The 15019-nt window shown below is 37.8% G+C and overlaps 1 protein-coding gene across 5 annotated transcripts in view; it reads right to left on the reverse strand.

The window, feature by feature from the left end:
- Window positions 1–12393: 12393 nt before the first annotated feature.
- LOC128657132 (gastrula zinc finger protein XlCGF26.1) overlaps window positions 12394–15019 on the reverse strand; it is a 131407-nt gene continuing 128781 nt past the window's right edge. For all 5 annotated transcript variants that reach the window (XM_053711379.1, XM_053711381.1, XM_053711380.1 and 2 more), the window contains one exon: window positions 12394–13875. In XM_053711379.1, the coding sequence (XP_053567354.1) occupies window positions 12539–13875 (1337 nt within the window). In that variant the 3' untranslated portion in view covers window positions 12394–12538. The remainder of the gene's footprint in view (window positions 13876–15019) is intronic.

Below are 15019 nucleotides of genomic sequence, written 5' to 3' on the forward strand. Positions count from 1 at the left end.
TTTCAATTCTGGCCCGAATAGGGTCTTACCCTTGAAAGGAATATTAAGCAATTTTGTTTTGGACGACACATCCGCCGACCAAGATTTTAGCCAAAGCGCTCTACGCGCCACTATTGCAAAACCTGAATTTTTCGCCGCTAATTTAGCTAATTGAAAAGCGGCATCTAAAATAAAGGAATTAGCCAACTTCAGTGCGTGAATTCTGTCCATGACTTCATCATATGGAGTCTCCTTCTGGAGCGAATTTTCTAGTTCATCGAACCAAAAAGACGCCGACGTGGTGACAGGAATAGTGCACGAAATTGGTTGGAGAAGGAAACCTTGCTGAACAAAAATTTTCTTAAGCAAACCTTCTAATTTTTTATCCATAGGATCTTTAAAAGCGCAACTGTCCTCTATTGGAATAGTCGTGCGCTTAGCTAACGTTGAAACTGCCCCCTCTACCTTAAGAACCGTCTGCCATGCGTCCCTTCTGGGGTCAACTATGGGGAACATTTTCTTAAATATAGAAGGGGGAACAAAAGGCACACCTGGCTTCTCCCACTCCTTAGTCACTATATCCGCCACCCTCTTGGGTATCGGAAAAGCATCAGCGTGCACTGGGACCTCTAAGAATTTGTCCATTTTGCACAATTTCTCTGGAATCACCAAAGGATCACAATCATCAAGTGTAGCTAGCACCTCCTTAAGCAGAGCGCGAAGGTGTTCTAGCTTAAATTTAAATGCAATGATATCAGGCTCTGCCTGCTGAGAAACTTTTCCTGTGTCAGAAATTTCTCCCTCAGACAGGCCCTCCCTTACCGCCAATTCAGATTGATGTGAGGGCATAATAGATAAATTATCCTCAGCGTCTACTTGCTCATCCTCTGTATTTAAAACTGAGCAATCGCGCTTTCTAGGAAAAGCTGGCAGTTTGGATAAAAAAGCTGCTAGAGAATTATCCATTACTGCTGCTAATTGCTGCATAGTAACAGCCATTGGCACGCTAGATGTACTAGGTATCGCTTGCGCGGGCAAAGCTGGTGTTGACACAGAAGGAGAGGATGATGAGCTATCCCCACTACCTTCATTTAAAGAATCATTTTGGGCAATATTTTTAAAAGTGACAGTACTGTCCTTAATCTGTTTGGACCCTATGGCACACTGCGCACATACATTTAATGGAGGAACCACCTTGGTTCCATACACACAGAACATAGGCTATCTGAAGGCACAGACATGTTAGACAGACTTAGGTAGAGTTTTAATGCAATAAAAGTTACTTTATACAAAACAGTTACTGTCTCTTTAAATAATAAAGCACACTTTATTACTGAAACGTTAGAAAAACATCAAAGAAATATCCAATCTTTATGAAATTTTCACCGTAGTGTCTTAAAGCTATGAAAGTATTGCACATCAATTTTCAGACAAATTAACCCTTAAATGCCCAAACCGGAGCTAATAACAGCAATTAACGGGTTAATACACTACAGTCCCCTGCCACAGTCTCCACTGCGGCTTTTACCTTCCTTAGGGGTTATTCAAAAACGTAATAAGCCTCTCTGAAGTCCTTTTCTAAGCCTCTTGACCTTCCACGTGAAGCTGCATGAACTGCCTAATGAAAAGCAACTGCGCAACTGAGGCGCGAAAATGAGGCCTCCTCCCTCTGCATTCCAGAGTGAAGGGGCCTTTCTGACAAGATTAGGTGTCTAAACGGCTGCCAGGCACAAATAAAATACCCCAAAAGTGTTTTAAAGTTGGAAAAACACTTTAAATGTCACATAACCATGATAAAAAGTAATCGACTTAGCCCACAATAGTGTCAACCAGCATAGAGCCCAAGTTATAAGCCTTAATTCTGTTACTGAGTCTAAGAAAATGGCTTACCTATCCCAGAAGGGATAACTGACAGTCTTCTAGCATTACTTGGTCTTGTTAGAAAAATGACTGATCATACCTGAAGCAGATAAGCCTGCAAACTGTTCCCCCCAACTGAAGTTCTCTGGTTTCAACAGTCCTGCGTGGGAACAGCAATGGATTTTAGTTACTGGTGCTAAAATCATACTCCTCTTTTAACAGAAATCTTCTTCATTTTCTGTTGTAGAGTAAATAGTACAAACCGGCACTATTTTAAAATAACAAACTCTTGATAGAAGAATAAAAAACTACAACTAACACCACATACTCTTTACCCCCCCCCCGTGGAGATGCTACTTGTACAGAGCGGCAAAGAGAATAACTGGGGGGCGGAGCTAGAGGGGGGGCTATATGGACAGCTCTGCTGTGTGCTCTCTTTGCCACTTCCTGTAGGGAATGAGAATATCCCACAAGTAAGGATGAAGCCGTGGACCGGACACACCAATGTAGGAGAAAACTTGTCACTGAGAAATTAAATCCACAGCCCCAATATTTTTGTTTGAATGCAGTTAAAAAAAAAAAAAAAATCGGGGGCGGAGCCAACTACAGAAAGAATCAGACGTGTTTCTATGAAGCTCCTGGCCCTTGGATATAAGAATATGATTTAATACATCCATTAAGGGCTTAAACTTTTGCCTGCTATATCAGGGAGTAACTGTAAACTATTGTGCCTCTAAAGACCTTTAAGACAAGTTAGTGGCTGAATGTTTAGCGGTCATTTCTACTTAAGCTGCGCCAGGTGGAGTTTTCCGACGCCATCTAATATGGATAACTTGACTGTTATGGAGGCCCTTAACTCATGGGAACGCAGCGCTCTACAACTCCTAAAGAAGCATCATCAGGGCTTGAAAGAAGATTTAAGGCTGCTACTTCTCGCCTGCGCCCCACTGTCAGAATGCCGAGCTATGGACCCTGACCCCGTGCATTACAGAAGAACCCACACTGAATTTACATCCGGGGCCCAGGAAAAAGCAGGGAAACGCTCTAACCAGCTTACATTACCCTCCCGGCATCGTAAATTAAGTCAAATACCGGACCAGTTCCCTGAGATGACTCAGCGGTCGGAATTTGGGGCTAAGGCGACATCGCACTCTAATGCCGTGTCCTCGCAGGCTGTCCTTCTCACTAAGAAGATATCGGCTCCTTCCGTCCTCTCAGCCCGGCCTCAATCCACATTAGAGCATGGAGCGCGAGATCACCGGCTAGGTAATAGATATCTTGGGCCGCAACAGGCTAAAGCGCACAATACTTTGAGCGGGCTGGATCGCTTGGAGGGCAGCGGTGACAGCAGTAGGTTCGACCAGCAATCAAGCCAAACTCTTCATCTGTATCTCTACCTGCCTACTATGACTGATCCTGTAGCACTCCTGGGTCATGCCTGCCATCCTGTATTACAGCGTGCAATGCAGGTCCCTTTGTGTCGGTCATCAGACCTCAAGACCGGAGTGGGGTAAATTCTTTCCAGCTAGTATGATATGCTGGAGTATGATCAACATTTGGTTGTACCTGGCCATATAGCCATTAACTTGTAGCAGGCTGTAGATGATCTTACCAATAACGGACTAAATGATGGTTCTCCAGGGAACCGGAGAACATGGCCTACAAACTATATAAATGTAGCTCAATTGACTCTGCTTATCTACTACATTATTCTATAGTCTGCTTAGCGTATCTAGTCCTTGGTTCACAATTTTTTAGTTAATTTTCTGAAAGGATGCTAGCTTGTTTCTTATGTTATGTATTTATCCTTTGCCCCGCACATTTTACAGCAGTACATGTTTATATTAAGTAGAGGGTACATATTCAAGCTGCTAATTTATCCTATAGCACAAATCGCCCACACACCAGCCTTCCATCCCAGAGGGATTATTTGCTTTGATATATGTGATTTTTACTATTAAGCTCACTGCGTAAGGGAGATAACTAGGATACTGGTAAACCTATATGCTTAACACTTGCTATGCATTCTCCCTTATCCCTTATATGAGTCTCCCCTCTTAAAGTAACTTAAGGGTTATATATTAGACTCTGACGCACTCCTCTGCTTGTCCCTCTAGTAAAGCGTGTAGTGATGAAAACTTTTGTGCTTGATGCCACTGCATATACCCATTCTAGATATTAGCAGTTTTGTAGTCCTACTGGTATACAGTTGCTCACTTATTTTATGTTAATTGTTTACTTTTTCCTCTCTGTTGCACCCACCTTTATCTATTACCCTGTACATAGGCTCGCCTAGGGGTAATTTGTGAAATGTCTGCTATTTGCTATAAGAATTGCAATGCACAAGGTTTAATTAATTTCTTATATCCCAAAGTTTCTATCTTTTATTGACTAAAAGGCAGGATGTGACTTGTTATATTAATCTCTCCACTCCTGTTTATTGTCATATTCTGACTTTAAACTTATGCTGCTATGAAAACCTGAGCTCTCTGTACTAGGAGACAATCCAATGATCTTTATCTTCAAAACTGGAGTGGGATAACGGCTCCGTTATAAAACCGGATACTTAAGCCACTGACTTAGTGGTTTGTATATTGTATACTTACCTCTATCTAATAGACTGTTCGCTATGCATATTTAGCATCGAACTATATCCCAAAATCCCCTCCAAATTTTAGAATATAACGCTCCCAGTAGCCTCAAAATAAAGTTCATACCTAAGCCCTTGGTAGGCCAAGAGGGATTCATCCTTTTTGAATGGGGATAATCTTCCAATATATGTATCACGTTCTGTCTTTATTGTTATGATATAATCTGCATATTTGTTATCTTCATTTAGTGCCAATGTATTTTACTCTCAGCATGCCATATTATATTGATCAGGTTGAAGTATTATATTGTTACTATTTTTATTGTAATCACTAGTTTATTATTGCAAAAGCATAATCCTGGCCTACTGAAGTCAGATTTACAAGTAAGTGATATAACTCACTTAATGCCCTTATTTCTACTTATTGTTTAATAGCCTACTTATAACACCTATACTCCTTAATAGTTTTCCACTCTTAAATCTCAACTGGCTCCGCCCTCCCTCCCCCTCCCCCTCCCTTTTTTGTCTTATTTAGAGCGGCTCTTGCCCGCTGCAATCCCTACCCCCCCAACAATTCATGTTGCTAACTCCCCCTTTTGCCTTAAACTCTATTGACCAGATAAACTAGTTCATGTCTCTCTCTGCAAAACGGGGACAATTCCTATGTTTCTTAGAATATATAAAAAAAAAAAGAGGTTCAAACCCGCCCTTTATAAAAGTTTTCTGGACATGCCAGTTCAATTTACTTTAGATCATTACTCCTCTCTACTTTTGTCTATAGTAGATCAGTTTATTCTATCAGTTTGGTGGAGTAGCTGGTTATTTCATAAGATCCATAGGCACAAGGTACACACTGTTTTAAAGTTTTTAAAAAAAAAAATTCAGACTGTTTGATCAGAATTGTAATAGACTTATCTTTCCACAATAGTTGTATGTTCAGAGTATTTGTCTTGCTAATATTACTGCCTACGGATGTTTTTCTCTTTATTTGTATCATTTTACAAAACCTCAATAAAAAACTTATTAAAAAAAAAAAAAAAAAAAAAATCAAAATAGGCAAAAACATCAAACTGAGACAGCCACCTAAAAAACCTTTCTACCAAAGGTTGCTTCAAAAGAAGCAAAAACATAAAAATGGTAGAATTTTGTAAATGTATGCAAAGCAGACCATGTAGCTGCTGTGCAAATCTGATCAACTGAAGCCTCATTCTTGAAACATCAAGAAAAGGCAACTAGTAGAATGAGCAGTAATCCACTGCGGTGGAAGCTAACCTGCCTCCAAGTAAGTCTTGTGTAACAAAAATTTAAACCAAGAGGCCAAAAAAAAAAACAGCAGACGCTTTCTGACCCTTCCTAAGACCAGAAAAAAGAATTAAAAAACTAGAAGTTTGTCTTAAGTCCTTAGTAGCACCAATGTAATATTTCAATGCCCTAACAACATCCAAAGAATGCAAAGATCTCTCTGAAGCATTATTAGGATTAGGACAAAAAGAACAACAATCTCTTTGCTAATTTTGCCTGTAGAAAAATCTAATGAAGTCCGTAAAACAGCCTATCCTGATGTAAAATCCGATAAGGAGATTCACAAGAAAGAGCAGATAACTCTTCTAGCAGAAGAAATAGCACTTCCAAGAAAGTAGTTTAATATCCATTTTATGCATAGTTTCAAAAGGAGGAACCTGCAATACCCTTAACACCAAGTTAAGATTCCATGGAGGAGAGCCTGAACAAAACTATGAATATGAGGAAGATTAGCAATCTTCCTGTGGAGCAAAACTAAAAGAGCAGAAATCTGCCCTTCCAGAGAAGGCCCTTATCCAGACCAATCTGCAAGTAAAAACAAATCCTGGCAATTCTGAAAGAATGCCAGGAAAAAACTGATCTATACACCAAGATGTAAAGGCTTTCCAGACCTTGTGATAGATTCTTCTAGTTACAGGCTTATGGGCCTAAATCAAGTTTTCAATTACACAACTTAGAAAACCTATATGTTTAAGGACTAAACATTCCATTCCCATGCCATCAAATTCAGAGACTTGAGATCCAGATGGAAAAATGGACCTTGAGACAGAAGGTCTGACCGCAATGGCAGAGGCCTAAAAGGGCAGCTGAACATCTGATCCAGAGCCGCACACAAAATACTTCAATGACCTCTCAAAGTACCTATGAAGTCTGTTGTTCAAACGAGAGACCATCAGATCTATCTCTGGGAGACCTCAAAGATCCACAATCTGATTGAACACATCCTGGTGAAGAGACCACTCCCCTGAATGTAGAGCTTGATGACTGAGAAAGCCTTCCTCCCAGTTGTTCACCCTGGAATATGAATCGTAGTGACTAGGCAAAAATTGATTTCTCCCCATGAGAGAATTTGAAACACCTCAATCATTGCTAGGGAACTGTGATTTCCCCCCTAATGGTTGACTTAAGCTAATGCTGTGACATGAGGCTTGCATCTGTAGTGATCCAGGTAGGATGAGCAAAAGAAGCCCACTGAATAATAAACTAATAATCCAGCCACTAAGTTATAGACTGACTTGTACTGGGATCCAAAAATATCATTTAAAACAGCTAAGTATAATGTCTGCACCATTGATGCAGCATACAAAGCTGAAGATGCCTCATGAAAACTTGCAAATGGGATTTAATCTGAAGCTGCAATCATGAGATCTAGGAGTGCCATACAAAGAGCAACCAAGGGAAGCCAGAGAGACTAAAGCTTCAGACAAGCTGACACCAATTTTAACCTTCTCTGCTCTGTTAGAGAAAGATTCTTGGAGACTGAAACTATTTGAAAACCCAAAAATGTACCTTTGTCTGAAGAACTAAATAACTTTTTGGAAAATTGATCTTCCAACCATGCTGTTGAAGAAACAACAAGAGTCAGTTGGTGTGAGATTCTGCTAAAGGAAAAGATGGAGCAAGAAACCTGAGACCTAATCACACACAAAAGGGCACTCAGAACATTTGTGAATACTCTTAAAGCTGTAGCTAGACCGAATGATAGAGCAACAAACTGAAAATGCATGTCCAGAAAGGCAAACCTCAGAAAGAAGATAGTTTTTTTTTCTAGGAACATGAAAGTAAGCATCCTTTAAAACTATTGTGGACATAAACCGACCTTGCAGAACGAAAAACAGAATAGTCCAAGGTAGTTTCCATCTTGAAAGATGGAATCCTTACAAACTTGTTTAGGGCTTTCAGATCCAGAACTGGTCTGAAAGTACCTTTTTTCTTTGAAACAATGAAAAGATTTGAATACAATTCCATACACTGTTCCTGCAAAGGAACTGGAACAATAACTCCCATAGGTTTCAGATTTGAGACAGACTTGAAAAAGACTGAACTTTTACAGGATTCCTTGGAACATTGGACAGAATAAAACTTCCTCTGGGAGGCCTTGTTCTGAATCCTATTTGATATCCCTGAGAAACAACATTCAGAACCCAAGGATCTGGAAAAGACTGAAACAAGCCACAAAAAGTGGCTTAATCTGCCCCCTACCGGAACATCTGGATCGGGGACCGCACCTTCATGCGGTTTTGGTAGTACGGAAATATTTCTTACCTTGCTTGGACTTGTTCCAGTTAGCACTAGGTATCCAGGCTGAACCAGAGGTGCATTGCTTTTGAGCAGAGGAGTCAACCTTTTGTTCACTATTGGGATGAAAGGAACGAAAACAATTAGAAGCTTTAGATTTTCCTCTAGACTTCCTGTCCTGAGGAAGAAAAGCCCCTGTTAACGCCAGTGACAGTAGATATAGAATCTAAATCAGAACCAAACAATTTCTTAACCTGATAGGAAATAGATAATAATCTGGATTTTGACATCATATTAGCAGCCCAAGATTTAAGCAATAAGGCTCTGCTGCCAAAGACATGCTTTTGACATTAATCTTCATAATATCAAATTCAGCATCACAAATAAAATAATTGGCACTCTTGAAGATTTGCATTAGCAGAGTTATTAGAATGCTGTTCTGACAGACAATGAGTAAGTAGAAGCAGCAGCTACATCAGCAATAGAAATAGCTGGCCTGAGAATAAAGCCTGCATGTAAAAAGGCCCTTCTATGAAAATATTCTAACAAATTATCTGGCTTAGACCATTCCCTAGAAATCATGTCAGAAACAGCATCAGTAACAGAGAAGACCTCAGAGAAATTAACAACTGAATTAAAATGATTACAAGGCTTATCATCAGAAACTTTAGGATCTTTAACCTCTAAGGTAATAAAGACCTCCTTTAAAAGAGAATGAATATGATTAACTTTATACGAAAAAGAGGAAATATCAGGTTCAACATCTGATGAAGATTCCTCATCACCAGAGAAAACTTCACCATCTGAAGCCATAACTGTTTTACTGGATTATTAGGCACATATAACATGTAGAAGATAAAATCTGAACTAACCTTTTACGCTTACTTGAAGGCAAGAGAGCAGGCAGTACTTCAGAAACTGCAGCCTTGATAAAAAAAAATCACAGGAGGTGAAACTATGTCAGTATTCTCCTGTTTGAACAAACAGAAGGTGAATTAATAGTCAAAGAAAAAACATTAGGTTGCTCTGATTGCATTAACAATTCTAAACATGAGCTGGAGAAGGCACTTCAACTTGTTTAAAGCAAACCTAATAATGATTTAAAAGGTATTCAGTGATAGATTTGGGGACAAAATCCAACTGCTCCATTATAGCATATGACAAAGCACTGCAATAAAAACTATAACCCCCTTAAAAAGCTCTTGAGGAAAGGAAATTACTAACTCCCTCCAAAGTAGCTTTTTAACCCCTTAATGACCGGACCATTTTTCAATTTTCTTACCCTTAATGGCAATGGCTATTTTTAAATTTCTGCAGTGTTTGTGTTTAGCTGTAATTTTCCTCTTACTCATTTACTGTACCCACACATATTATATACAGTTTTTCTCGCCATTAAATGGACTTTCTAAATATACCATTATTTTCATCATATCTCATAATTTACTATAAAAAAAATACAAACTATGAGGAAAAAATGAAAAAAAAAACAAACTTTTTCTAACTTTGACCCCCAAAATCTGTTACACATCTACAACCACCAAAAAACACCAATTCTAAATAGTTTCTAAATTTTGTCCTGAGTTTAGAAATACCCAATGTTTACATGTTCTTTTTTTTTTTTTGCAAGTTATAGGGCAAAAATACAAGTAGCACTTTGCTATTTCCAAACCACTTTTTTTTTCAAAATTAGCGCTAGTTACATTGGAACACTGATATCTTTCAGGAATCCCTGAATATAGCTTGACATGTATATATTTTTTATTTAGAAGACATTCCAAAGTATTGATCTAGGCCCATTTTGGTATATTTCATGCCACCATTTCACCGCCAAATGCGATCAAATAAAAAAAATTGTTGACTTTTTCACAAACTTTAGGTTTCTCGCTGAATTTATTTACAAACAGCTTGTGCAATTATGCCACAAATGGTTGTAAATGCTTCTCTGGGATCCCCTTTGTTCAGAAATAGCAGACATATATGGCTTTGGCGTTGTTTTTTGGTAATTAGAAGGCCGCTAAATGCTGCTGCACACCACAAGTGTATTATGCCCAGCAGTGAAGGGGTTAACTAGGGAGCTTGTAGGGGGCTTTTAGGTTTAATTTTAGCTTTAGTGTAGTGTAATAGACAACCCAAATTATTGATCTAGGCCCATTTTGGTATATTTCATGCCACCATTTCACCGCCAAATACGATCAAATAAAAAAAAACAACTTACATTTTTAACAATTTTAGGTTTCTCACTGAAATTATTTATAAACAGCTTGTGCAATTATGACACAAATGGTTGTAAATGCTTCTCTGGGATCCCCTTTGTTCAGAAATAGCAGACATATATGGCTTTGCCGTTGCTTTTTGGTAATAATAAGGCTGTTAAATGCTGCTGCGCACCACACTTGTAATATGCCCAGCGGTTAAGGGGTTAATTAGGTAGCTTGTAGGGTTAATTTTTAGCTTTAGTGTAGAGATCAGCCTCCCCACCTGACACATCCCACCCCCTGACCTCCCTCAAACAGCTCTCTTCCCTCCCCACCTCACGATTGTCACCGCCATCTTAAGTACTGGCAGAAAGTCTGCCAGTACTGAAATAAAAATAATTTATTATTTTTTTAAATTTTTTTTCATACTGTCTGCAGTCTGCATCCCCCCTTACCCCACAACCTCCCTGATCCCCCCATACATCTCTCTAACCCTCCCCCTCTACCTATTTGCCGCCATCTTGGGTACTGGCAGCTGTCTGCCAGTACCCAATTTGCCCCCCAAAAAAGTTTATTTTTAAAACTTTTTTAGCTGAAAAATGCGTTTTCTGTAGTGTAGCTGGCCCCCCTTAATAATCTACATCCCTCCCCCTCCCAGATCCCTTACTAAACAAAGAAGATCCCCATGCATCTGCATTGGTTATATTTTTTCTTTTTCTTCCGGGCATATTTTGCCCCTCACCCCCCGGCCGCAACCGCCAAAATTACCATAACTGCTCGTGATTAAAAGAAATATGGAGCATATAAATAACGGTCCTCCCAGAAGCTGCTCCCACCCACCAAAGAATGTGTGATCGCCATAGTCCGATGCAGAGAGGGCCACAGAGTGGCCCTTTCTGCATCGGTGGGTAAAATAAGGGATTGCAGTGATGCCTCAATACAATCCCTTGTAAGCAGCTGGAAGCGATCATGATCGCTTCTAACAACAGAGGACGTACCAGGTATGTCAATTGTCATTAACGGAATGTTTTCTACCTGGTACGTCCTCTGTCATTAAGGGGTTAAATAAAGTCACAGGTACAATGCATGCTTAGCCCAACTGCAAAATAAAGCAGGAGAACTTAACATAACATCCGAAGGCAGAAAATACTCATGAGAAAGAAATAACGAGCATGAAAAAAACAAACAGATAAAAGGACTTTTAGCATGCCAAAACCCAACATGCTAAGAACTAAAGTGCGCTAACCCGAGGTGCATAAACCAGCTTACACGTGAAAGAAATATAGAAAGACTACCCACATGACAAGCGTTCAGTCGGTGTGCACAACTGCGACACGCATAAACCTAAATGTTGAGGTGCGAAATTCAACTAAGCATGCTAAAAAAGCTGATGTACTCAAAACAGCAAGGGAATAGTGTAAATAATTCTGTCTGTCCCAGGGTCATATATAACAAATATATACAAATTTAACCATAACACAGCTATAAAGTGTCTAAAATGTATATTAACTAATATTAATACTTACTAACAGACACTCCATCATCAAGTAAGCAGCAGACAGCCAAATCAGTACTGAAATCAGCAAAGGTTATAAAATAGTAGTATATTGCAGATCCACAAAGGAAAGAGAAATACAAGCCCCTGCCACAAAAAAAATTCCTATGTGGTGAAAAAAGAATCACAAACCATACATCCCCATATACATCCCTCTGACAAGCACGGTAATCTGTGGGGAAACCAGACCTCAATATAGACTGAAAACCCCTTTTTCTAAAGAATCAAATGCACATCTTTATTCTTAAACCACCTCCATCAGAGGTAAAGACAAAGGTATGTGTGAGGTTGGAGGGTTTTTATAGGGCTCTTGGGGTTTGGGAATCTTTGCCTACCCCTAGTGGTAGAGGAGAGTAATTCCCATGAGTAACGGATCGTGGATTTTCACTACCTGCATGAAAGAAATGCATTCTCTCCTGTATGAATTTTCTTATGGCCAATAAGATGCAATTTCTGACTAAAACTTTTCCCACATTCAGAACATGCAAATTGCTTTCTTTCTTGTATGAATTTTCTGATGTCTAATAAGAGTTGATTTCTCAATAAAACACTTCTCACATTCAGAACATGAAAATGCTTTCTCTCCTGTATGAATTTTCAGATGGCCAATAAGATGTGATTTCCGATTAAAACATTCCCCACATTCAAGACATGAAAAATCTTTCTCTCCTGTATGAATTCTCTGATGTTTAATAAGAGTTGATTTGTCAGTAAAACACTTCTCACATTCAGAACATGAAAATGCTTTGTCTGATGTGTAGTAAAATGTGATTTTAGAGTAAAACGTACCCCACATTCAACACATGCAAATGCTTTCTCTCATGTATGAATTTTCTGATGTCCAAGAAGATGGGATTTCTGCCTAAAACATTTCCCACATTGCAAACATGAAAATGGTTTCTCTCCTGTATGAATTTTCTGATGTCCAAGAAGATGTGATTTCTGCCTAAAACATTTCCCACATTGCAAACATGAAAATGGTTTCTCTCCTGTATGAATTTTCTGATGTCCAAGAAGATGTGATTTCTGCCTAAAACATTTCCCACATTGCAAACATGAAAATGCTTTCTCTCCTGTATGAATTTTCTGTGTAATAAGAGTTGATTTTTCAGTAAAACATTTCCAACATTCAGAACATGAAAATGCTTTCTCTCCTGTACGAATTTTCTGATGTGTAATAAGAGTTGATTTTTCAGTAAAACATTTCCCACATTCAGAACATGAAAATGCTTTCTCTCCTGTATGAATTTTCTGATGTGTAATAAGAGTTGATTTTTGAGTAAAACATTTCCCACATTCAGAACATGAAAATGCTTTCTCTCCTGTATGAATTTTCTGATGTCTAATAAGATCTGATTTTTTAATAAAACATTTCCCACATTCAGAACATGAAAATGCTTTCTCTCCTGTATGAATTTTCTGATGTCTAATAAGATCTGATTTTGTAGTAAAACATTTCCCACATTCAGAACATGAAAATGCTTTCTCTCCTGTATGAAATTTCTGATGTCTAATAAGATCTGATTTTGTAGTAAAACATTTCCCACATTCAAAACATGGAAATGCTTTCTCTCCTGTATGATTTTTCTGATGTGTAATAAGAGTTGATTTTTCAGTAAAACATTTCCCACATTCAGAACATGAAAATGCTTTCTCGCCTGTATGAATTTTCTGATGTCCAAGAAGATGTGATTTCTGGCGAAAACATTTCCCACATTCAGAACATGAAAATGCTTTCTCTCCCGTATGAATTTTCTGATGTGTAATAAGATGGGATTTTTTAGTAAAACATTTTCCACATTCAGAACATGAAAATGCTTTCTCTCCTGTATGAATTTTCTGATGTGTAATAAGATGGGATTTTTCAGTAAAACATTTCCCACATTCAGAACATGAAAATGCTTCCTCTCCTGTATGAATTTTCTGATGTCTAATAAAATTTGATTTCACAGTAAACCACGTCTCACATTCAGAACAAGAAAATGCTTTCTCTCCTGTTCGAATTTTCTGATGTCTTAAAACATTTGGTTTTCTGGTAAAACATTTCCCATATTCAGAACATAAATTTTCCATATTTCTTTGATTTTGAAGATTGAAACAAGTATCTGTATTTTCACCATGGCTAGGACTATGATTACTGCAATTTGTAAATTCATCTGTTGAAAAGAAATACAATGGAATTGATGTTAGTCATTTCTGACAATTATATTTTGAGGACATTTAAACTGTTATGAATGAGTGTCTATCACAAGATTAAGGAACAAGCTATGACCCCCTACACCTTTCCCTAGCTTCATGCTAATTGCTTAAGGGTAGTTTAATAGACATTTAAGAATATTTTTTATTTATTTTATAACAAACATTATATAAATCATGTAACAAATATTATATTTTCAGAAGATCTTAGATATTGCACAGATCTAACAAAACACTAAACGCTATATAGCAATTAAGAAATAAAATACCTTTCTTTTGTAAATCTGCCAATAGGTTAGTTTTACTAAATGCGGTTAAAATATAATCTGTTTTGTTTTCTTTATTTAAAACCTTTAAATGGCAACCCCAGCATAACAAAAAAGTTTTCAAGTCTATTTAAAGTTTCTTTTATAACATATCTTTCACTATTTTCATATCTAGTGACATAGAATTATCTTAAATTAGAAAAGATGATTTATTTTATCTATCCAAAACTCAAAATGTTTATCATGTTTATAAAATAGATTTATAGACAAATTCTGTTTAATATTACAGAAAATAATATTTGACGTCTTAAATTTGACAGTTTACCCAAAAACATTCTCTCCTTCAATTTGTTCCCAGTAACCCATTTTACCGGGAGTATATTAAATTGTTTACAAATAGCTCCTTAGCCTTTATATTGGCACTTAAAATAGCCGATTTAGCCTATAGTATCCCTACCTATACTGACATTTTTAAGTTACTATGTAAACACAGCCAGCAGAAGAAACAACACTCACAGTGGGAGGTGGAAGAGATAAAGCTCTAAAATTTCCATTTTCAATTGTTCTCTATAAGTATTGAACAGAGACAGATAAGAAAGGGAAGAAATTAAGTGATAAGATAATGAGCTCTGATTTGTCAGCAAGCCAAACCTATGCAAATCCAGCTATTTCTTTTGCAAAAATAAGAATAAGCAATTTCTCATAACTTTTATATGCTGCATCTGGTATAACAAGTCATAGGGAACACATTCAAGCAAAACCAATTTCACAGTGAACTGTTGCTTTAACATAAGGCAATATTGTTTTTAAAAAGTATGACAATTTAGACCAAAATCGA

This window comes from Bombina bombina, chromosome 4 (genome assembly GCF_027579735.1).
Source record: "Bombina bombina isolate aBomBom1 chromosome 4, aBomBom1.pri, whole genome shotgun sequence".
Taxonomy (NCBI): Eukaryota; Metazoa; Chordata; class Amphibia; order Anura; family Bombinatoridae; genus Bombina; species Bombina bombina.